This window comes from Acomys russatus, chromosome 24, assembly GCF_903995435.1.
Source record: "Acomys russatus chromosome 24, mAcoRus1.1, whole genome shotgun sequence".
NCBI classification, from domain to species: Eukaryota; Metazoa; Chordata; class Mammalia; order Rodentia; family Muridae; genus Acomys; species Acomys russatus.
Genome location: NC_067160.1, coordinates 35,615,307 through 35,640,585, shown reverse-complemented (window position 1 = coordinate 35,640,585; position 25,279 = coordinate 35,615,307). Strand labels below are relative to the sequence as shown.

Here is a 25,279-nt window from a genome sequence, read left to right as displayed (position 1 = left end):
AAGGATTCTGCTGTGCAAGAAAATAAGAATCTTGGAGCCGTAGTAGGGCACAGGAGCCAACCTGAAGGGAGCTAGAAAAGTTTAAGCATCAAAATAAGAGAATAATAAAGCATAACTCATAGAGTAGCCCATGAGCCCATGTTTACATAAGTGGCAGGCTAAGGCACAGATAGGGAACATGTAAAATTAAGTTAATACTCAAAATAACGGTTTTGTATATGCTTTTATGGTGTCTTCCCCCGTCCCCAACTCTTGACCTGCTGGTCTTCTTCTCACATCTTTTGGTAGTCTTCCCTTGCAGCCTGTGTCAGATATATTTATACCTCTCACCAAAATCTATTCATCCTCTTTCTGTTTTCATGACCATACATACACACTTTCATGCACATGCCTATTTCATACTGGATTCTGTACATGGGAGAACATATATATTTACCTTTCGTAGTCTTGGCTTATTTTATTTAATGTAATGATCTGAAATTTTATCTATTTTCTCTTAAATATAATTTTATTTTTATGGCTGAAAATTTCCACCATATATATGTACTTTTTAATCTATTCATTCTTTTTAGTTAGATGTCAAACTTAAAAATATCAACAAAAACAGAGTTTAAACTTCACCAATTTACAGCTACAATACTAATTATTTCAGGTGAAAGAGTCATTGAACATTAAACTAATGATGGACGTTTTAATGACAAACTAAATACTTCTGTAATTCTACAACATGATGGGGTAATTTAAAAGGGAAAATAATATTTTAGTAGGTAAACCCAGCAGACACCATCGTAATTGAGTTACCAGTGGTAATAGGACAAATTGTGTTATCTAACTCTCTAGACAGGATGTAGGACAGACACAATATCATTTCTGTGGTAGTTGTGCCAAAGCATGTAACCTGAATTTAATTATGGAAGAACATCAATGAAACCCAAATTGGGGGATACACTACAAAAGTAAATATTCTCCATTAAATAAAAGGAGGAGTCATGATGATCACAGGAAAACAGAACTTTTCCAAATAACGGGATATTAGACACATGACAACTAGAAACAGTTTGCAATCCTGAGTCAGATTTGCAAAAAACAGTAAAGGAAAAATAAGTAATCTTGAAAATAAAAATACTATCTCACTAATACTCCCTTGGTCTTCGTTGCCGAATTTTGATTGTGCTGTGATTATATTGAAAACACTATTGTTTTCATAAAAGCAGATTAGAATATTTAGGGATAGCTGGGCATGGTGGCACACGCCTTTAATCCACAGCACTCATGGATGCAGAGGCAGGTAGATTGCTTTGAGTTTGAGGCCAGGACAGCCAAGGCTACACAAAGAAACCCTGTCTCAAAAACCCAACTAAACAAACAAACAAATATTTGGGAACAGATGTTTGTCTCAAATTTGGAAAATACTGCAAATATTATGTACGTCTATAAACATAACTAGTGGTAAAAACGTTAAACTTAAAACCTTTGGAAGTTCTACTTAATTATTCATGCAAAATATTTGTGCTATTTCTGCAACTTTGCATGTCTAAAATTCTTTTAAGATAATGTATGAAGAGTAGAATGGACAGGAGAGAAAAGGTGAGGAAAAGTAAGTTATGCCAGAAAGATGGTGACAGACGACAGACTTGAGAATTTCTGATAGACCTTTGAATGTCATTCTCTCTCCTATGTGTACTGAATGTGGCCTCTCATGAATATTCGCCTTATGATTGTTTTGTGTCTCTTACATATGTTGATACGTTGTTTCTGAAAAACATATATAATATTAGCAGTATAGTAGATACTTTAATGTTTGCTCTTGATCATAATAGTTTTTTTTTTTCAATTAAAAGTTATTGTTGCTTGTTTACCCCCCAAAATTGCTTAAAACAATACTCTATATTTTACCTTTTAGGAGAGTGTTAATGAGGTCAGGGGTGGTGATAAAGGTGGATTTTCTCTTGGTAAAATAAGAAACCTGTTAGCATTTAAAAATACTCCATATATAGTACCATAAAAGAATGTGGTTAATCTGTTTTCAGATGACTGTTTTCCAAGTGCAGGAAACTGCACAAAAGGAAAAATAACACATGAGGATTTTTTCCAGTTTTTATTCATAATCTTTTATTTATGAAATCTTTGACATTCTTTGGGTACTTTCTAATATTATATTCAACTGTTAAGAATTTTCCATTGCTTAAGTGTAGTCTGTCTGACAGTTGAAAAGTATTAGAGGTCTATGTTTAAGCAAGGCTCTATTTAAGTTAGACACCGTGGGGATATTTGACTTAATGTGCACATCATTGGTGATTTTATATTCTGATGAATGTTGGTTATTCCAACAAAGCCACCTTTTGTTGAAGTTATGTTTTGTTTTTATTTTCTTTTTGGCTTTTTGGCTTTTTCGAGACAGGGTTTCTCTGTGTAGCCTTGGCTGTCCTAGACTCCCTTTGTAGACCAGGCTAGCCTCAAACTCACAGTGATCCACCAGCCTCTGCCTCCTGAGTGCTGGGATTAAAGGCGTGCGCCACCACCACCCAGATGAAGTTATGTTTTATGCTTACAAGTAAGAAGCTGAAGCCTGGAGTTGTTGCTAGATCTCCTTCATCCCCTGCACCGAGGGTTACATTGAAGCATGAGAATGCCCTTCTGCCCGTCCCCTCCCTCCTCTCCTTCCCCTTCCCCTTTCCTTCCTGGTACAGGCTTTCTCTGTGTGGCCTTGGCTGTCCTGGACTCCCTTTGTAGACCAGGCTGCACTTGAACTCACAGAGAGCCTCCTGATGCTGCCTCCCTGGGTGTTTGTCACCACACCCAGCAGAGAATCACATATACTATTTTCAGTCTTGTGAATTGCTAGAAGTAAAGTTTTGTCACTGTTCTTGATTATATTGTATTAATGTAAGCCTTTTAGCTCCCACTTACAGATTAGATGGATATATGGTTAGACACTCATTGGGCCTTTTTTTTTTTTAAGGTGCCTTGATCTTGGTATTACTATTTTTATCATTGTGTAGCACGTTAACTGTGATAGAAGGGTTTTATAATTTTTATATGCTAGGTTTTCTGTATTTTATATACAGGTTCAGTTGGATTTTGACCCCCACATTGGGATTATTCTTTAGGTGCCAATAGTTATCAACATCTTCCTTTAAACATTTACTTGTTCGTAAATGTTCAAAGCTAAACAGATGCGTTCTTGTGGAGTTGCTATTTGGCTATTTGTTAGCTTTAATAATTTAAAACTTACGGGATAATTGAGATTTAGTTAGAACTTGTTAAATGAAACATGGATAATTTTATTATTCGCTAAAATTGCTATTATTTCAAAAGAACCGTAAGAATGATGAAGCCTCTTATGAAAAGATGCTGAAGCTGAGGCGGGAGTTCAGCAGAGCCATAACAATTTTGGAAATGATTAAGCGAAGAGAGAAAACCAAACGGGAATTATTGCACTTAACGCTGGAAGTTGTGGAGAAAAGGTAACATTGCTACTGCTCCATGCTAGGGCCACGCTAGCCAGGCTTTGTGATGGTGGCTGGTGATGCTCTAGTAGGGTTTTGCTTTACTGTTTTAAGATTTGTAGTTACTAATTGTCTTTAAAATTAGATTGTTAGGGGTTTGAATTTCATTGGGGCAAGGGATTTTGGTACAGAGCAGTGTTTCTCAGCCTTCCTAATGCTGTGATCCTTTAGTACAGTTCTCATTGTCGGGGTGACCCACAACCATAAATTTATTTTGTTGCTACTTCATAACTGTAATTTTTCTACTGTTAACGAATCATAATCTAAGTAGCTGACAGGCAGGGTGTCTGGTATACAACCCCCAAAGGGTTTGCAGCCCACAGCTTGAGAACTGCTGGTATAGAGAATTGATCTTTGTAGATACTGTTAGAAGCTTTGGACTTTTCTTAACGAAACTTACAAGTTATCTTGCCCTATTTCTCTCAGTTACTTTTTTAAAAAACACTGTTCAAAGGAAATGAATAGGTGGAAGGCAGAAGTTCCTGTTTCTACTCTTCAGAATTATAATCTGTAAAGTATTTTCCTGTATAACTAAATAGACTAAAGTTCCATTGGGTTAGGAAATTTTGGGTGGTTGCTGAAATAAACATTCTAAGTAATATTCCCAGTGCTTGATAAAAATACATGATGTGATTAATTTATATATTGTATACCTTAGGCATTTTTAAAAGTTTTTTGTTTGTTGTGTTTGTAACTGGATCTCAAATATGAACTGCTTTGTTTTTGTAATTTTTCTCCTAGCAATAATCTAATATCCTAAAGTTAGGTTGGTGATACGTGACTAATTTTCAGCAGTGGAGAGCTTGACACAGGAAGAACAGGAGTAGAGCCAAGTTTGAGGCCACTTGCTGGACACTTGAGGCCCTTTCTCACCCCTTCCTACCTCTAAAATTAATAACTCTGTTTTGCTGATTTAGTTACTTAAAATGTTATTGGTTTGAATATATATATATATTATCATTAAACTCTGCTTTATTTTCTTATACTTTATTTTCTTTTCAAGATACCATTTGGGAGACTATGGGGGTGAAATCCTTAATGAAGTGAAAGTTAATAGATCGGAAAAAGAGTTATATGCCACTCCAGCGGCTCTTCATAATGGAAATCATCACAAAGTTCAAGAATGTAAAACTAAGGTAAATGCTCTTTGAAGAGAATCACAAGTGGTCGTATTGATTTCATAATATGGTGGTTTAAAAAAAGAAAATAAATAGCATGATTTTTTTTTTATCATGTCACCACTTTGATGGGTGTTTTTATATACAGACTGACCCATTAGTCTCTCTAGAACTCTGCCTCTGTGACTCGTAGATCATAGCTATTGAGTGTTAAATTCACAGTTCGAGTTCATGTCTACCAAAGTGCATTGTTCTGATGTGCTGTCTGCCTTTCTTAGAGAACAGGGTCATTGCCAGAACCAGTATTTGCCAGTTACATACCTTGATTGGCTTTAGAACATGATCTGCTTTCTGGATCATAGTTTATTCCAAGTAAAAGAGCTAGCCTTGGTGAACATTTTATTTTTAGCCTAAAGAATTGTATTGATTTAGTACTTGTTTGCCCTATTCAAGTATTATTTAATTTGGATATACAAAAATTTAAAAAGCCTTTAATGTAAGTTTAGATTTAAACAAGCATTGCTATAAAGCATCTAGACAGTAAGTGGAGGCCAGCTGCAGCAAGGTTTCATAAGTGACTTGGGGTATTTGTGGAAAATTCATCTTTTAAAAATGTATAGTCATTGTTTTTCATGGGTTCATTTTTAAATGGCAAGGAAGAGTGTGCAGCAGGGTGACTCCTCCTCACTCAGCTCGTGTCAGTTCAACCAGCAGGTTCTTATTAATCACAGGCATCTAGCCCACCCACCTGATTCCCTTTGAACCACACTTGCGCTGATAGCCAAAAAATAAAGTTATTAGCACAACAAATGTCATTTTGAAAACTTTTTAAATCTATTTTATCAATCAGTGCTGCTATCACAAAGAGTATGCTTACTAGGCATTAGAATATAAAACTTAACCTATAATTACTGACAGAATTACATTGAATCTTACCTTAGGTCTCATCTAAGTAAATAAAAATAGCCTAACTATTATTCTTAGAGGCACAGTGTAACACGTTATTGCCTTACCCTATACCATAGTTACTATTTTTAATTTTCACTCAGTCTACCTTAAAACCCAGAAAATTGCTGAGAATTTGGAGTTTTCCTTTTGATCTAATAGTTTGTACCCTTATCCATCTCTATCAAGCATCTTATCATCTGTGTGTCCCTTAAACAGCATTTCTGTTGTATGCATTGTTTCTCATTCTAAGATAATCTTAATATCTGGACTACATGAGACAATATGTAACTTCCTTAATAATTTCAAATGTTCAATATTGTTTTCACTTTGGTGCCCAGAACAGTCATTTTTCAGCTTTTTTTTAAAAAAGGGGGGGGACAATTCTCTTTTTATCAAAAACAATACCAACCAGTATATAAAACAGAAACAGGTCTCTAGTTTGTAGAAAAGAGGAGGGGCAAAACACTTCAGGCAGTCCCTTTGCCAGATGGACTCCACAGAACCCTGGGGTACTTGAGGACCATTTGATTATTGTTCAGTCGAGGCAGTAATAATATGTTGTAAAATATTAAAGTTTTTGTCTAGTTCATAAGCTTATTTTTCTCAAGATTACTGCATGTAACATTTTTAAAAATTGGAAACAAGTATAGAACTAAATAAGTTAGTGATCTAATTCAATTATTTTTAAAAATAACATAATGAATTTTGTTCACCAAAACAGTGGATTTAAGTAACAATTAAACTTAAACACCTTTTAAACACTCGATGGCATGATAATAGAACAATCTAAAAACCACAATTTTAACTATTCATTAAAAAAACAAACTTAAACACCGTAATTATTTGTCACTATAAATTACACAAAATAAATCTAAATCATGTTTCATTTTATGACCAGAATAAAGTTTTCATACCTAAAACAATAATTAAAATTAACTCCTAAAGAAAAATGTATGTTTTTCAAAGAGGAGCATAGTTTTTCATGATTTCTAAAATGATTTTCATTTCTTCCTTTTGGGGGAAAATTCGTCATGTAAACAGCACCCTCATCATTTGTCTTTGAAAGAAGAGGCTTCTGATGTGGTTCGTCAGAAGAAGAAGCACCCAAAGAAGCCTAGAGCAGAGGCTGTGGTAACACCCCCGCAGCCCACTCCTGAGACACTGCCTGTGATCAATAAGAGTGACTTTAAGCAATATGACTTTGAGAGCTCAGATGAAGATGAGTTTCCACAGGTGCTTGTTTGAAACTGTTTTAAACACGTCCTCCTACTCTTTTATATTGCTGTATTTTGCAACGTAATTGGCATCTTAGTCTTGATTCTGCTTTGCTCACTTAGTGTTATAAAACATTTTCTACATATTTCATAAGTATACAGTATACATGCATATATGTTGCCAATAACGTAGTATTTATTCTGTTATTTTTTGTCAGCTGTAGAAATGTGTTGTGTGGGACATTTAGATAGTTTTTAGGTTTCCCCTTTTATAAAAACAAGCATCTTGTCTTCCTGTTTGTAAAGTAGGTTTTTAGAAATAGCATTACAAAGTCCAAGATATCAGTATCAGAAGATATTTAAACATGAGTATAAATGTTTACTGGTAATTCATTTTCTTTCATATTCTACCAACATAATTTATTTTTATATTTAATGTAAATGTTATTTATTTGCCAGGCAATAGCTATTTTATTTTAAAGACAATTTAGAAGGACTAAGTAAAGTTTTAACTTGTAAAAAAAAAAAATCCTTGTCAGTTATTCAAGTTTCATAGCAAAGTATTTAGAATTATTTTTTTTTAATTTTATTTTCATCAGTGCTGTTTTTTAAAACAAAAATTTTATATTAAGTATTAAAGGATCAGGTTATTGTTTCAAAAAGCACCTGGTCTGACAGTAACCTATTTTTCTTTTTTCTCCATGACCTAAAGCATTCAAAAGAAAATGTTATTAACAGCTTGAATCTACTATCAAATGTGGCGTATTTTAATATTTTATTTACTTAAAGGCAATTTTCTTTTAAAAGTCAACATCAAAAAATAAAACTATAGAAACAAGACTGCTTGTAAAGGCCTTTATTGTTGTAGCCATTTAAAATCCAGTTTATACAAATGTGCCATCTGCGGCTATATTATTTTTTTACCCTGTCACTGACTATGTTTTTCTCCCACAAACAGTATTGTAGCAACCATATGCACTAATAAGTGAGCAGAAACATGCTCTTTTATATGCTCTTGAGAACCACTTAAGGAACCCGGGGATTGCTTTTGTCAGAAGAATTACCCAGTTAGTCTAGGTTAACCTTTGCAGTCATTTCAAAGAAGTGAGAGATGTAACAAATAGTGGACCTATCGAGTTCTTCCAGATAGAGAAAACAGAGAAGCTGCGATCAGAATTACAGCATTATGAGAGGGAAATGTAGCAGTGTGGCATTGCTGGAGTCAAACAGAAGACAGGAAAAGACAGGCAGTGCTGTATGGATAGTAAGCAGATGGGAAGTTATTAGAAAGCCTGACTCAGAAATGGCACACTTAATAAAAGCATATAAAACTTGATGAGTAGTTTACTATTAGTACGAGTGAGAGTCTAGAAAGTCTTGGCGTGCGTTCCGTGTCCTGTAAGAAGGATGCCATGAGATACTGTGACCATAAGGGACATGTTTCCCTGGTTACTATTCCATCACTGCCTTAAGGGCTCATTCAGCATAGCTTGTCATACAGTCCTTTTGTATTAAGGAATCTTCATTTCAGCTCAGAATTTTTATATTTATTTACATAGTCCCCACCTTCCATCCAGACATTAAAATTTCATTTTACAACTTTTATTAGAGTTTCTAAGACTTTTACTAAGTCTTAGACAACTTTCATTTGTTTTTATGTTTTTCCCCCACATTACTGAAAACTATTTGCCTGTTTGCCTATACACTGGCATCACTAAATAATGTAGGAATTTAGACTGTTACCCTTCTAAATTCTCCCAGGGATGAATTTCGGGGCACCTGGGGAGCGATAACATGTTGTCCAGTAAACAAGAAACAAGGGAGTAGGTAACTTTAAGAGGCATTTTCACCAGGCTGACTGACAGATTGTAGGTGGGAAGAAGCAGCTCTGTCTCTACTGATTGAACATTAGGTTCGCCTCTCGGTGTTGCTGCCTTTCTGGGTGTGCTGGGGTCCACCCTGGGGATGATAGTTGGGAAGGAGTGAGTTCTTTATGCAATGAATTGCTAGGCACTTGGTGTCACTTCTTATCTGTTTTAGAACAAAGAGGCACCTGCAGAGGAACCACACTATAAAGCTAAGATTTCTTTACAGCTTTGAGTGTAGGAGTTGGTACCTTAGGAAGGAGAATCAGCCCCAGCCCACTGTGCCTTTGTCCCCTGTGGGCTACTGAAGGCATAATGGAACCTAAAACAGATGCACTTCTCCCAAGATGACCGAGCTCCATAGTAATCACCACAGTTTGGAGTTAATGTGGAGGAAAAATACCCTCTCTTCAAAGAAGGGATTTTTGAGGTTCAAAACTGCCAAGTAAATATGATTAAGCAAGTACTACAAATGAAAACTGTGAGACAACTAAAACCTAAGTGCTATGCTTTTTGTGTTGCTTAACCATTAGTATTATATTTATTGTTTCTCTGATGATTCAGAGTATATTTTACATATCATCAATAACCTGTTTTTATGAAATAAAATTGTGCTCTAATGAATCAGTGCTGCCCTAGGGGTCCACTTCAAATTATATAAAGATACTTGGCTGGTAGCATCTGGTCCTGGCAAAATCCTTTTTAATGTGGCCACTTGTTAAAAGTCTTTGTTTTTGCTTTACTGTTCTAGTCTTAAAATTCCTTTCAGCACCCAGATTTTTTATATACTTGGTAAATTTCTGTCTTGTAGTTTTGTTTTTGACCTGCTAGGCTTAAGCAGTAATTTAAGGGGCTGGGGAGATGGTTCAGTGGTTGAGATCATTTGGTGCTCTTAAAGAGGACCTGGGTTTGCTTCCTGTACCAACATGGCACCTCACAGCTGGTTGGCTCTGGTTCTAAAGAATCCAGTGTCTTCTTCGTAGCATTTGGCTTTATTATGAAAAGAAGTTTCCAGATAAAAATACAGCTACGTATAGGTGAAGACATGATCAAGTACGTAGGACTGCACAATTTATGACTATATAAATATATATGAAAATTATACTGATTCTTAAGTCTAGCCTTTATGTTGAGAAACAAGAAAATAATATCATGTGTACTTAGATGCAAAAATGAATCTTAAAAATAAGGATTTTTAGCACAGAAAATATTTACCAGTCATTAAATGTTTCGGGCAAATTAGCTACCTGCTAGATATAGGCAGGTGTGTTGTGAAATGATTTTGTTTTCAATATTTATGTACATTGATCTGTTAACTTGGTAACTACTAACTGGAACACCTGTTTTATCTAGGTACCATCTCCAGCATCAGAACCTGAAGAAGAAAATGATCCTGATGGTCCCTGTGCTTTCAGAAGGCGGGCAGGATGCCAGTATTATGCTGTAAGAACTTTTGTTTTTTGTGATATATTTGTGAGCTGGAATTAACGGATCATTCATGTCAAGGTAACGTAGGCTGAGTATAAGTGGGAAGTGCATCAATATTTTTTATTTATTGCCTCTTGTGGCATTTGAATACCAACAAAAGAAGATGAAAGATGCCAAATTATTTCAAAGAATATCAGAATCCTTTACTTAGGCAACTCATATTTTAAAAATTATTTCATTTGGATTTTAATTACAGCTTTAGCAGTTATGAAAATTAATTGCACATGTCTTAAGTTGGCTTCAGAACTTCTGGTGGCTTCTGGGTGTTCACTGAAGTGTGTGTTATACACCCAATATGTGTATTTTTAAACAGTATGCTAAAGTTGTCTGATAATTGTATCCATAAATTTCAGACACATTTAGAAATCTCTCTTTGTTACTAATGTCCCATTTTGGCTTTATCTTCCCAATGCTAAGGCTTTCCATCAGATTTTCCATGAGGTATAGAGTGGTGGCTGTGATTTTACCCTTTACCATGATTTATACAAACCATTTGATTGCATTATGGTATGCACAGATAGCTTTTTGAGGACAGACTTAATATAGAAAGGATAGGCATTTGTTTTCAAGTCATGGTGATAAAAGACAGGAGAACTCCTATAGAAGGGGGACAAAGCAGTGAGACAGAAAAACAGAATGTGCATATAATAGACAGGCCAAGAGTAGGCTCTGTGTTCCTTAAGAATAAAGAGAAAGCTGAAGCTTCACCTATGCATATACTTCCAGTAAATTGCACCCCCCAAAAGCAATCCATTTTAGTGTATCATTTGGAAGCTTATAAATTAATAATTTCATCTTCTCCATATTCCTTAACAGATATTTTTAAAATACGTACTAAATATATTTAGTTTATCGTGGGTAATTTGGATAAGAAAACATTTGATTTAATTGAAAAAATTTTAACTAGATTAATACATTTAAGCCCCAATTTTACAGTTTTTCTTCTAAATTTTAATTGTTCTCTTAATATGAACTATAATCATTTTATTTTTACCATGATTTAACTTTTCTTCCTTTCAGAATTACTCTACGAGTTATTTTTCTCTCTCTCTCCCTCTCTCTTTGTAGCCTCGTTTGGACCAAGGTAACCATATGTGTGAAAATTCAGAGTTGGCAGACTTGGATAAGTTGAGGTATAAACATTGTCTTACAACACTTACAGTACCAAGAAGATGCATAGGATTTGCAAGGAGGCGAATTGGCAGAGGTGGGAGGTAAGCTGCTTTGACCTTGTTATCATTTTCTAGCTGAAAGAGATGCGATAGACAAATAGCTATATATTTTATATATGATATACACATGTGTGCCTTATATTGCTTTACAGGGTCATAATGGACCGAATATCCACAGAACACGACCCCGTCCTGAAACAGATAGACCCTGAGATGTTGAATGGTTTTTCAAGCTCTTCCCAAACTATAGACTTTTCTTCTAATTTCTCTCGGACCAATGCTTCCAGTAAACCTTGTGAAAATAGACTGTCCCTTTCTGAAATATTAAGCAATATCCGATCATGTCGACTACAGTGTTTCCAGCCAAGGCTACTAACTGTACAGGACATTGATAGTGAAGAATGTACCTCAAGAAAACCAGGACAGACTGTGAGCAGTAAAAGAGTTTCTGCAGCATCTGTAGCTTTATTGAACACCAGCAAGAACGGCATATCAGGTAAGCATCAAAGGGCTGCCTCAAGTCTCTGCTGCCCCTCTGTCTTCCTTCATGCCCGTCATGTGATACATGAACTCATAATGAATTTTGGAGACTTACTTTCCTACTTCTACTTGGAGAGTAAATTTTAGTTTAGTTTTCAGCCTAAGACACAGAACCCTACTAAATGACTTGCATTTGGTGTCTGAGTGTCTGGTGTGGCAAATGTGTGGGCTGAACAGTGTCCCCGGGAGTGAGTATACTGCTGACTCACTGCCTCCCGTCACTCCTGTGATGAGCTGTTTGCGTCTTACATTACAAACAGTCATCACCTTGGATGGGATATAAGCACTGCTCTTTGAGAGTTCTTGGGGAAGCCTTTCTGGAAAATGGCTTTCTTAATTTAAAGGAGGCTCACTGAGTCGTGATTTCAGTCTAATAGCTAAACTTTCTCGTTGAAATCAGAAAGATCGTTTTCATTTTAATGGATTCTGTGCTAGAAGATATGGTAACATGTGCTTATAATCTCAATATTTGGAAGGTAGAAGCAAGAAGAGGAGGCTTCCAGGTCATCCTTGAATATATAGCCAGTTTTGAGCCTTCCCCCCAAATATATGTTGTGCTCAAATTAGTTTAGTGTTTTTATGGTACATACTATGAATAATTCCAATATCTTAAGCATTCTAAAATACAATTTTGATTTGTTTTATTCTGTTTATAAGTGTATATATAATTTATAGCTATGTTTATAATGCATACTGCAATTATGCGTGGTATCTAGTGGAAAATGTGTGATTTAATACCTGTTGTTTTATTTTTAAAATAATTTAAGAGTTTTATGCACGTAAATGGTATATTCTGGTGAAATTCCTTCCTTCCCTTTTTCTTATTTTCCTCACAACCCTTTCAAAGCCCCTCTTCCACCCATCAAGTCCCTATTCCACTTTCTTACCTTTTTGCTTGGGGACTCGCTGGGTTTCATCATGGCCGCTGCTGTGGACATGGCTGTGAATCGATGCAGTGGAGTATGAATGATGACTTTTCATAGCTACATCACTAAAGATAACTGCCTCCCCCTCCTCCTCCTCCTGCAGCCCTAGATTGCCATTAGCTCTCCTGGGTAGTGCAGGGCACTGTGAGATCCTTCTCTGTCTGGGTGTTTATTTACGGGTTCATTCTTACACATGCAGTCAGCCACAGCTGTTGTGCATTCCTGAGTGCCATAACCACGTTGTAATCATAAGACAGTCGTTCACAGCCTTCCTCCCTGCTGTTCATCTCTTAATTCATTTTACGCCCTTTCCTGCGCCTTGGTTGGAGTGATTTGGGAGCTTGGTTTAAAGCTGAGCACTCAGCGGTTACTTGTTCTTTGCCTCTTGACTACCTGTGAGTCTCTGCATTAATCGCTGTTGGCTACCAGCAAACATATGCATATTTAAGTTATTTCTGGATGATGCATTAGTAGGGTGCTGCAGTTATAGTAAACTTCTTTAAGGTGATTTTAAATTCCTGGAATCTGGTGTCAGTGGTATTTACAGTCCTGTGTGAATTGAGCTGTTTTCCAACTTGGTGTAGGCATTCATCCATTTTAAGGATGCAGAAGAAAATTAGAGTTGTCTGAGTGAGTGGAAGTAGACCTGTGCTTCCCCAAGTCTCTCGGTTCATTTTCTCCCGGTGCAACTTAAAGGAAATGATGCCCTTTATATACAGTTTGTAAGTTATGATGCTTAATGAGCTTTTAATATGAAATAGATAAAAAATACTTAGTATAATTTGAGATCATGGAGTTTCTGGAAATCTTTGATTACAGGAAGTTAAATAGTATTAGGTTGTGTCTTTCCAGCCAGTTCCCAAGATTACTCAAAATTATATAAATAGAAATTTTTATAGCAAACATTACTCAGAAAGAGAATTCAAAATATGTCATATATAGGTATTTATAACTGTGCTTGACTGTACATTTATTTTTTCACTCTACCAATGTATAGCATGTTAAAAATTATTTGAATGAATTCTCAACTTGAATATTTACATATTTCTACTCTGTCCCAGATGAACTCTGGATTTGACATAACTTTTCTAGATGATATATATGTATGTTCCCTTTTGCTCTATCAATTCTGAATATATATTGACCCAAAATTCTAACTCAGGGTAGCTGGAACTGTTTTTTAATAATCAACTATAATAAGGAGATACATTATCCATCTGTCATCATGAAAAAAGCATTTAAACAACCATTGTGTGTGTATGCACGTCTGTCATTTTCATGTATTTTTAAATACATTTAAATATATAATACCATACCTTTCTTCCTTCCTTGAGAAATCTGAACCTGAGTTTGATCTCTAGAATACACACACACACACAGCCAAGCATGGTAGTACATGCGTGTTATCCCAGTGCTAAGGAGGTGGAGATTGGCACATTCTGGAGCTCTCTGACAGCCAGTTGACCCTACTTGCTGAGCTCTAAGTCAGTAATAGAATCTGGTCCCTTTTTTTTGTAAAGCATGGACAGCGCCTGAAGAGTTATACCCAAGGTTGTGCTTTGGTCTGCACAGATGCACGTGCACTTGCATACACACAAACAGACAGGAATGTGCAGAAAATAAATGTTTGTATCTAAACAATAACAAAGGTCCGTTAGAGGTCATTCTTGGCCTGTTTATATGTGAGGCATGTGTATGTGTTGGGATGTGTGCCTCTATACATGGATGGAGGTCAGAGGTCATTGTCGGTGGGCTGCTGTTCTGCACTGTATTTTTTGAAACAGGATCTTTTACTGAGACCAAGTTCAATGATTACCTGTGCTGCCTGGCCAGTGAGTTGCAGAGATCTGCCTTTCTCGGTGCTGGGGTTACAGCTGCTTTCTGCTTCAGCCTGCTTTTAACATGCGTCCCTGGGGTCTGAGCTCAGGTTGCCATGGTCGTACAGCAAGAGCTTTACTAACTCTACTCTCTCCCCAGTCCCAGAAATCAATCTTTTAAAGCCAAGTTTTCTTGTTTATTTGTTAGGAAAGCAAAGAATTTGTTTATTTACTTGTAGACTGTCTGAGGTCCTCTTGACCTTAGGTCATGAGAAGTTTCTGTTTTAAAATTTGGGGCATGGTAGCCAAAGATACTCAGGGGTAGAGATTGCCTAGCAGGTCCTAAGTTTGGGTCCTTGCACCACCTCGGGGAAGGGGTGTCAGACATGGGAATGTATGTACCCACTGAGAGGCCATTTGTAAGCAATAGCTAGACAACTCAAAGGGAATTGCTAGTACACGTCAGTAAATACCCAGACACATTCCTCCTCTCTCTGCAGAAAAGGTTTTACTTAATAGTTTTATCTCTGTGCTTTTAATAATTCTGTCATTTATTGATTTTAGTGAACTTTGCTCTTGGAAGCTATGGTTTGTTTTTTGTTTTGGGTGTTTTTTGTTTGTTGGTTGGTTTTGGTTTTGGGGGTTTTGTTTGTTCACTTGGTGAAAACTCAAGGGCAAGTGGCCTAAAGTCTTTGTACTTTCTGTTGTTTATTGTAAACATGGTTAACTTTTTAAAGTCATAATCTGTGCTAAAGAGGTTTTATTTAACTTATTGACTATTTAGAGACAGGCTTTCTGTATCACCCAGCCTGACCTCAGACTTCATGATCATCCTGCATCAGCCTCTCGAGGATATGTAGGATTACATGCCTATGCCATCATACCCAACTTAAACTTACTACTTTTTATAATTACTACTTTTGATATGCTTCAAGGAAAATTTAAATGTGTGCCCTAAATATTATAAACACTAAAACAGAAAGTTTTTTTGGGGGGGGCCAGTGATTTTGGTTTTTCAAGACAGGGTTTCTTCATTGTAGCCCTGGATGTAGATTCCCCTTGTAGACCTGGCTGGGCTCCAACTCAGAGATACGCCAGCCTCTGCCTCCCGAGTGCTGGGGTTACAGGCGTGTACCTCCATTCCTGGCTCAGATTAATTACTACAGAAAGGTATTCTTTCTTAATTTAGCAAACTCAGCAGGACTGAGAGAGGAAAGACAGGATGTATTGAGCATAACAGGTGAACAAACAGAAAATTTATTTCTTTCAACATTATCTGCACTCTGTTTTACATACAAAGCACTATGTTTACTGATTGAAAAGCTGAGGAAAAAAACAGTATATTCAAGGAGCATACAGCACATGGCAATATGACATTCTTTATAAGAGTAGAGTATGCTACTTTAAAGTCCATTGAATCTGATACTGAAAATACTGAATTTTTAAAAATTTTTTTTCTTTTGTATAAAGTTAAGAAAATATATTTCACTTGTAAAACAGCTTTATTTATTCAAACTTGAAGGGCCAGATGTACCACTCCAGATACTTTACAGTGATTAACAGTTTGTACAGTGTTTCAGGAAGAATTCCTGAGTTTTCATTTATTCAGATTCTTTTCTTATTTTTAAATTGCCACAAAATGTTTGCAAGGATAAAAAGTGTTAGGAAGTGAGGTTCTTTAACAACAAATACTCACAGGTGTATTTATTTGGAGATTATGATCACCTCTAAAGGTAAGGAAAAAAATTCAAATGTGAGTGTGACCATTAAGGGAATTACCAATTCTTTAAAGTTTCCTGCTGTGTTTGGACAGTGAGGTCTGTTGCTATTATCCTTGTATCCTTTTGTTCCTTGTTTCCTGACCCTTCCAGCTCTTGGAGTTATTGCCCTGTATCCAGAAGGCATGTTAGCACGTGTGTGTAAGCATGTTCAGCAGCTCCACGCCCCTACCTTTTCCATGGAGCACCTCCCGTGAGTGCTCTATAAGACCTGCCACTTAGCCTGCACTGTGTCGTGGAAGGTCTAAGAGAGAAACTCCGTCTGCCTGCTCCCAGCTCAGACCCAGATCTGTCCTTTAAAATGAAATCCTGATGCAGTCAGCATTGCTTTAAACCTTTTACTGTAATTCAAAACAAAGATCTACCACATAGAAAATGCAAGGTCATATAATCTTCAATGGCACATTAGGTATTCTCCATTAAACTGTGAAAACCTGGTCTAGGCCAGTATGTAAAAAGGCATGCCTTCTCAAGAATAGAGCATCTTAACCCAGTTAAGAAACACGGTTAAAAATTAAAAAAGCATAGGGGGGCACAAGTGAAAAAAGGTTCATGTCCTGTTGTCAGATTATCATTCCAAAGTAACTAGAACATGTTTCTGTTTTTGCCAGTTTATCAGTGGGCAGCAATAAGAAATACTTAATATACCTCATACAACCACAAGAATGCTTCTGCAGATCCAGTCTTAGAACTTTGTAGTTGTGTCACTATATAAAGTCTGTGAGGTATCCAGGGTATTTTTTTCATGGATCGCTGCCCAGAGACCAGGAGAGGAAGGGGCAAAGAGGTCAGCTGGCCTAGGCTGAGCACCATGTAGGAAGCACACAACAGAAAAGTAATGGTGGTTAGTGTCTGTAAAGGTTTTATGGAGTCATCTGAAGAGTAAAAGCCAACTCGTACAAGAGAGAGTAGTAAGTTCAAAGTATAGAAGATAATCAAAAATGGTGCTTTTTTTTTTTTTTTAAAGAAAACCCTGGTAGTGATGTACAGGCATAAAGAAACGCAAGGGTGCTACTCTACACAGCTTTGCAGACATCAGTGGAGACATGCTTTAGGAGATGCACCAGTCTGTCAGGACAGTAGCCGGGAAGATCTGTAAAGCTGTTCACGTCAGGAAAAGCATGCTTCTAGTCCTCCACAGAAATCTAATATTGTCACCTTTCAGGACAGACAGGTTTGTGGTAACTGTGACCTGATAGAACTTTGGGGAGTGAACCAAGTTTCCTCTTAAGCTGCCAACTTGTACGATGAACTAGTGAGAAGAGTTTGTTTGGCTGAAAGCAAGAAGAGGATGTGTTCTTTTTTTTTTTTTTTTTTTTTTTTAATTTATTCATATTACATCTCAATTGTTAGCCCATCTCTTGTATCCTCCCATTCCTCCCTCCCTTCTGCTTTCCCCCTACTCCCCTCCCCTATGTCTGTGACTGAGGGGGACCTCCACCCCCTGTATATGCTCATAGGGTATCAAGTCTCTTCTTGGTAGCCTGCTAGCCTTCCTCTGAGTGCCACCAGGCCTCCTCATCCAGGGGACGTGGTCAAAAATGGGGCACCAGAGTTCATGTAAAAGTCAGTTCCCACTCTCTACTCAATGGTGGAGAATGTCCTGTCCATCAGCTAGATCTGTGTAGAGGTTCGAAGTTTACTTCCCCACAACCACTTTGGAAATCTATCTGGTGCTATCTCAGAAAACTGGGAATAGGGCTTCTTCAAGACCCAGCTATTCCACTCCTTGGAATATACCCAGAAGATGCTCCAGCACACAACAAAAACATTTGCTCAACCATGTTCATAGCAGCCTTATTCATAATAGCCAGAACATGGAAACAGCCTAAGTGTCCCTCAGTAGAAGAGTGGATAAAGAAACTGTGGTACATATACACTATGGAATACTATTCAGCTATTAAAAACAAGGAATTTCCGAAATTTGTGGACAAATGGATTGAGTTAGAAATGATCATAATGAGTGAGTTAACCCAGAAGCAGAAAGAATCAAATGGTATATACTCACTTATATCTGCACACTAGCCCAAGGGGCATGTCCCACAAAAGCCTTCACTTACCAGAAAACTGGGACAGAGGGGAGGACATCCTATTGGGACTCTAGATGAGAGAAGCATGGGAGAATAGCAAAGTAGAAGGATCCAGAGGGTCCTAGAAACATACAAGGACAGTGTGTTCTTTGGTCCATCTTTACTTCTGCCTGTGCCACTGGCACCCTGACCAGTGCAGACTTCCTTTCCTCCATTTCATCCCAAATGGATTTGTTCACTATAACTGTGATATTTTTGATGAATTGTAATGTGTGCACTATATGACTCAGCATATTAAATAAAACAAATCTCTTCTGAATACTTTAGTAATTTAGGAAAAACAAGCTACTGAGGAAGTGTTTTTAATCCAAGTTTTACTCTTTCCCACTAGTAAGTCAACTGTGAGGGTCAGCTCACTGTTGTTTCTGTAGCATGAAAGCCATATATCTCTTACCACCTTCCCTCTCCACCGTTCCCACTAACAAAGGACTTGAGGTGTTTCGTGCTGAATGTGGGCACACCTCTATAACTCTAGCACTTGAGAGATAGAAGCAGTTGGTGGTGGGTTCAATATCATCCTCCACTGCATAGTGACTTCTGGGCCAGCCTGGGCTATGTGAAACCTTGTCATGAAGGGGTAGTTGTAGTGGTGGTGGTAATTGTTCCAGCTTTGTATCTTGATAACTATTATTTCATCTAAAGGATTGAAATAATACTAAACAGTACTCTAGAAAATTCTAGATAAATACATCAATTTCTTTGAAACACAAAACACCTTTGTAAAGAGCTGACTGTTAGGAATGGAGTTAGTTTGGAGTGGCAGGGAACTGGGGGCTGATTTTAAAAGCCTGTCCATTTTGTTTGGTTTTAGGTTTTGGATTTGATTTTGTTTGTTATTTTATCAGTGGCCTTTAACCAGAAGTAGGATCAGGGATGAGCGTTTGTAGTGCCCCTTTTAAATCTATGCATAAATGACTCCTGGCTTATTAAAGTGTGCAGTACACGTAGCTGGCAATGCTTTGTTAGCTGTGGAACTCGAGAGGAATTGGTCCTTGTGCAGCCTCAACTAATCTTTCTGCCTTAGCAGGATCACAGACAGGTACTACTATACTCAATGCCAAAAATAACTTAATTAAAAATGACAATTTATTGTTTAATAATTTAGATACAGTTTATTGTTCCATATCTGAAATACTTGTGGTGGGGGGCAAAGTGTTTGTACATTTCCAAGTTTTTGTATTTTAGAATATTTGTGCATACTTTAGTGATTAAACATCCCTAATCAGAATATTTGAAGTCCAAATGCTCAGATTAAAAACTCTTTGAATGTATTAACAATGAAAGATTAACAACGAAAGAACAATGAAAAGGTTCTGGATGAATTTTGGGACACTTATGATTATTAGTATTAATATTTTATTCTAAATTAGTACTATTTTACCAAGTGCCTCACAAGGCTTTAAAAAGAGAGAGAAGAATCCTAAAAGTGTGATATCTTAGTATTCCTCTGTAAGCAGATAAGCCACGCTTTTTTACTACATAAAGCTCCTCTCTCCTCAAAGAGCACTGGCTCTTTCTATGCCCTTTCCTTTTCAAACGGCTTAGCATTAGAAGAACAGAAGACCTGCTACATTATTTAGACTTAGGGTTTTTCTTCCTGCCTTCATACCTAATGAATTGGTTTCTTTTTTGTTATTTTGTTTTTTGTTTTGTTTTTTTCATCTCTTTCCCCAAGGGCTTCAAACAGCTGGAAATTCATGATTACTTCATATTTTCATTTGATTTTGAAGATTGTAAATATAATTTTTTTATTTAAAAATAAAGCACTTGCAATGAATTTAGCATGTACAAAGAAAGACACTTGATTCTGTTAGTAATTCAGTAAAATAACTATGTGTACTTCAAATATACAGGTAAAGATTCTAAAGTGAGCAGTAATAATAAATATGCTAGTGTTTGGAATCTTCTAGAAATAAAATTTATTTCCCCTCATAGCTCAGTATAAATTGTGATGATGTGTAAGAGATGTAAGAAAGCATAGCCAAAGCTTTGTCCGTCTCTGGACCTAATTCCCTTTTTATATATTTTTTAAAAAGTTAAGACTTTCGCTAGGCACACCTTGGCTATTACTATCAAAGTGTTCTCATTGGATAATCTTGTAAATAGAAACTTTGGGGGAATAAAGTTACCTGGGTTGTAGGTCATCTTGATTAGATCACTCAGCACATATATAAACATGAACTAGCCTTACTTTGTTTCTTCCCAGCTATACTGTGGGACTTTATAATTAATAGCCCTTTTTCTAATTCATTTGTCCCTAAAGTCACAGAGATTCCTAGGGCACCATTCTGCATGCGAGTATATGCCAAACTATTATTCATTGCATGAAATAGAAGAAAAGAAAGCTTTTTTTTTTTTTTTTTTTTTTTTTTTTTTTTTTTTTTTAAGGAGAATTATAGTTCTGTGGTAGGATCTGTTTGGCTGAGGATGTGGGTTTCTAGCACTGCAAAGAGAAAAGAAGAGTGAGAATTACTTTTAAGAGTATATGTTTTCCAGTGTGGTTGGACTCTGTATTCTAAATGAGTGCTAATTCCTTTGAAAATACCTTACATTAAGAAAGGGGGTTTCTTGCTTTTACTTGAAATCCATAACTTCACACACTGTTCAGAACATTATTGATTGCATCTGAAGGCCCATTGAAGCTCTAGTTTTCTGAAAATGTCTCCTTTCCTGCCCGTACATGATAGGATGTACTTAGACAGTGAATGCACTGGCTTACACTGGGCCTTATGGCTCCTGAATGTTTTTGTTTTCTACTCCAATTTAAAATCAGAAAGAAAGTGTTTTCACTTCAGTGTCATGAAAACTAGCAGAAGTCATTCTGTCTCTTATTAAGGCTATAACTTGGTTATTATTAATATTTACATTAGTAAAGGGAAGCATTCACCCTTATTATTACTACTATTACCCCATGAGCACTCTACTGTGGAGAACTAAGAATCTTAAAACTACTACATCTGAGGCCAGCATGATGGCTCAGTGGGTAAAGACAGACACTTGCCGCCATGCCTGAAGACCTGAGTTCTATCCTCCGGAGTTACTTGGTAGGTGCTGAGAACTGACTCCTGCAAGCTGTCAGCTGTGCTCTGACTTCTGTGTACACAAGCACATGCTAAACATAGATAAACATTAAAAAAAAAGAAATCAAAGACAGATTTCACTCTGAGTAAATGGTTAAGTCTTTACGCTAGAATCGAGCTATGCAGTCAACAACTGCATAGAAAGAAAAGAGCTGTGGGCGGAACATTCCCCACTCAGAGATTTGCCGGTATGATTCCACTTTGCGTATGTCTATTGTGGGGTATTTTTTTGCTTTTTGTCTTTACTGGTTTACATTGTATTCTACTTATGTTCTTTAAAAATGCTTTAATCCTCACTATTTACCCTTTATCAGTGACAGGGGGCATCACGGAAGAGCAGTTCCAGACACATCAACAGCAGCTAGTTCAAATGCAAAGGCAGCAACTTGCGCAGCTTCAACAGAAACAGCAATCCCAGCATTCCTCACAGCAGACTCATCCAAAAGCACAGGTGACCTCTCATCCCCTCCTTTCCCAGATGACTCTCCACCTCTGTTCTAGAGTTTGAGAATTAACCTAGACTTCCTTTACTTAAGTTACCTTTTTCTTTTTTCTTTTTTTTTTTTTTTTTGTTTGTTTGTTTGTTTGTTTGCTTTTTGTTGTTCTTGTTTTTTTTTTTGTTTTTCCTTTTGTTTTTGTTTATTTCTTTGTTTTGTTTCGTTTTCGAGACAGGGTCTCTGTGTTAGCCTCAGATGTCCTGGACTCTCTTTGTAGACCAAGTTGGCCTCAAACTCACAGCAATCCACCTGCCTCTGCCTCCTGAGTGCTGGGATTAAAGGCATGTGCCACTATGCCCAGCAACAAGTTACTATTTCTGAGTGGCTAGTTTATAGACTCTGGTTATTTTGAGAGCCAAGTATTGTAGTTTTGATTTTAGAAGGACTTTTGAGAGTTTATGAAATAATGTATTTTTGAAACCATCACTCCACACTCTCACCTCTCCATTTTCTTTTTCAAGAATATGACTTTTCTAACCTCTTCCTCAAGTTTGTACTTATGTACTGTGCATATAGCTCATGAGGAGAAGGAATTCTACTTAATTGTCTGCTAAATCTCAGCTGCACAGGCCCCCTAGCCTCTGTGCACCATGTTTCCTTGAAGGGAAAACGAAATGCTACCCCATATATACAGACATGAGTGATGAGAGTAACAAGACTACATAGACTGCAGGGAACCAGCCCAGCAAACACATGATGTAAGCCTTGTAAGACTCGCTGTGGGCTGGGGTTTCCAGAACTATGCAAGAATGTGGTACTGTTGTTTTAAGCCATAGAAGCAAAGCAAAAATAAAAAGAAATATCTCAAAGTTGAATTATCAGAATAAACTCTACATTTTAAGGTCTGAAGTATTGCTGTTCCTTAATTTAAAAATCCTAAATCTCAGGAATAACTCAGTTTGATCATAGTCTTTGAGTTCTCAGACTAGGATCTACCCACAATGCTTTCTTTAGTTCAGTCTCAAAAAGTCTGTTGCCTTAAAGTCCTGAGTTGACACCATGGAAATCTTGGTGACCCTGCTTGCTCTCCACACACCTGTGGCAGTGCCGGTAGAACTGGACGTGGCTTGTAGCCTATGGCTACGAGTGTTCAGTGTTAGTAGCAGCCAGTTTTCCACAGGATCCTGGAAGAGTGACACTGTACTTTGGTGGGGTTTGTGAGTCTCTTCAGATAACTAACTAACCTTCAGTGTTTCCAGCCTCCTTCAGAGTTGGGTCAGTCCAGGTTTTTACATTGTGATAGAAGTGGCTATGAATCATGTCTATGGTTTCATTCATGGTGTCTGCTCATCACGTAGTTGTTTAAGTGCTCATTATTATCTAGAAAAAAAAAAGAGAGTATGGGTTTTCCAGTTAAATAATTCTTTCTCAGAAATAATTGCTTGCTAATTTTTAGTCATTTTATTCATGCTTCATACACCAAAAAATAAAAAAGTCTAAAATCTTAAATCTCTCTTCTAAGAGTTCATGACTTGACATTTAGAAAAGCCATGTCCTTTTGAGTTCCACACATTTCTTAATATTGTTCATTAATCATATGTAACAAAACTGAGAGTATAGGTTGCTGGCAAGAGGGCCTAGCAAGTAAAGACACTTGCTGCCAAGCCTGACAACCTGGATTGGATCCCTGGAACTGATAGAGAAGAGCAGAACCAACTCCTGACAGTTACCTTCTGACCTCCCCGTGCACGCGATGCCCCCCCCCCAAACACACACACACACACACACACACACACACACACACACGGCAGAGGGGGAGCGAGGATAGGTAGATAAATAACTATAGAAAACTGAACTGTGTTACTATCCATTTTATAGGGCTCAAGCACCTCTGACTGTATGTCTAAAACACTTGACTCAGCCAGCGCCCACTTTGCTGCATCTGCGGTTGTCAGTGCTCCTGTTCCAAGTCGCAGTGAGGTGTCCAAGGAACAAAACACTGGCCACAACAATATGAATGGTGTTGTCCAGCCTTCAGGTAAACAGAGGTTTCATATCATACTTACTATTAACTTGAAGTTTCCATTCATCGAGTTGGGTTTGAGTTTGTCATATACACAGTGCTGTTAAGAATGTCTGGGTCTGATGAGGATGAAAAACCAAATGTTTTCCAGAATTCTCACTCTACCCTCTGTACAGCTACCTCCATCTGTTCCGATTTCACTCACACACTATCAGTTGCCTCACTTATGTGAAGTCCATCGAGTCATTATTAACCACCCCCATTGAATTATCTATAAATTGTTTAAAAAGTGAAATACAAAACAGCATGGCTCTTCCTTTCCTTATTCTTCCCTTGCTGATCCTTGAATGCCTATAAATATTTAGGGGAAATCCAGCCATCATTTTCATCTGCCTTATGTTATGTTCTTCCAAGTGACACGTGCAGACATAGCAAAATGCTTTGTGAAGCCTCTTTACATGACTGTGCTATGAAAAGTTAACTTAGTATTTACCTAAATAGGATATGACTGCATTTACTTTTGTTACTAAATTCCTAATTTTTAAAGAGTTTTTTAATTGTCTCATCACACTAATTGAATGATGTCTCCCTCTTTTGCAGGACCCTCTAAAGCACTGTATTCCACCAATATGGCTTTACCATCCAGCCCAGGGATTTCAGCTGTGCAGCTCGTCAGGACAGTTGGCCACACCACTACAAACCACCTGATCCCAGCCCTGTGCACAAGCAGTCCTCAGACACTCCCCATGAACACTTCCTGCCTCACCACTGCAGTGCACCTCAACAACGTCAGTGTTGTTTCTCCTGTCAATGTGCATATCAGCACACGGACTTCAGCACCATCGCCAACAGCCTTAAAACTCGCCACAGTTGCTGCCAGTATGGACAGAGTGCCAAAGGTTACTCCGAGCAGTGCCATCAGCAGCATAGCCAGGTGTGTGTGCTGTAGGTGCCGTCCGCAAGCTGTGAACTAGCTGTCCTGAGAAAGCAGGGCCTGTCGCTTTGTACTGCTCAAGAGTATCTGTTGATAGACTGGAATTTTCAGAAGCATGAGGATTTGCTTAACACTAGTAGCATCCTTAAATGCAACCAGAGTTGTAAAAAGACAAAAACAAGTCAAATTAACTGATACTGTAGAAGCTTTAGTCACTCTCATCATGCTTTTTAAAAATTTTATTTAAACCGGGCAGTGGTAGCACACACCTTTAACCCCAGCACCAAAGAGGGAGAAGCAAGTGAACCTCTGTGAGTTTGAGGCCAGCCTGGTCTACAAA

At 37.4% G+C, this 25,279-nt stretch overlaps 1 protein-coding gene across 1 annotated transcript in view; it reads left to right on the top strand.

The window, feature by feature from the left end:
* The window catches only part of Epc2 (enhancer of polycomb homolog 2), a 96,771-nt gene that overhangs the window by 68,845 nt on the left and 2,647 nt on the right, over positions 1-25,279 (top strand). The window contains exons 5-13 of the mRNA XM_051166861.1: positions 3,319-3,467; positions 4,513-4,645; positions 6,617-6,808; positions 10,008-10,097; positions 11,211-11,356; positions 11,467-11,810; positions 21,860-21,996; positions 23,861-24,020; positions 24,606-24,939. Coding sequence (XP_051022818.1) covers positions 3,319-3,467; positions 4,513-4,645; positions 6,617-6,808; positions 10,008-10,097; positions 11,211-11,356; positions 11,467-11,810; positions 21,860-21,996; positions 23,861-24,020; positions 24,606-24,939 — 1,685 coding nt within the window. The remainder of the gene's footprint in view (positions 1-3,318; positions 3,468-4,512; positions 4,646-6,616; positions 6,809-10,007; positions 10,098-11,210; positions 11,357-11,466; positions 11,811-21,859; positions 21,997-23,860; positions 24,021-24,605; positions 24,940-25,279) is intronic.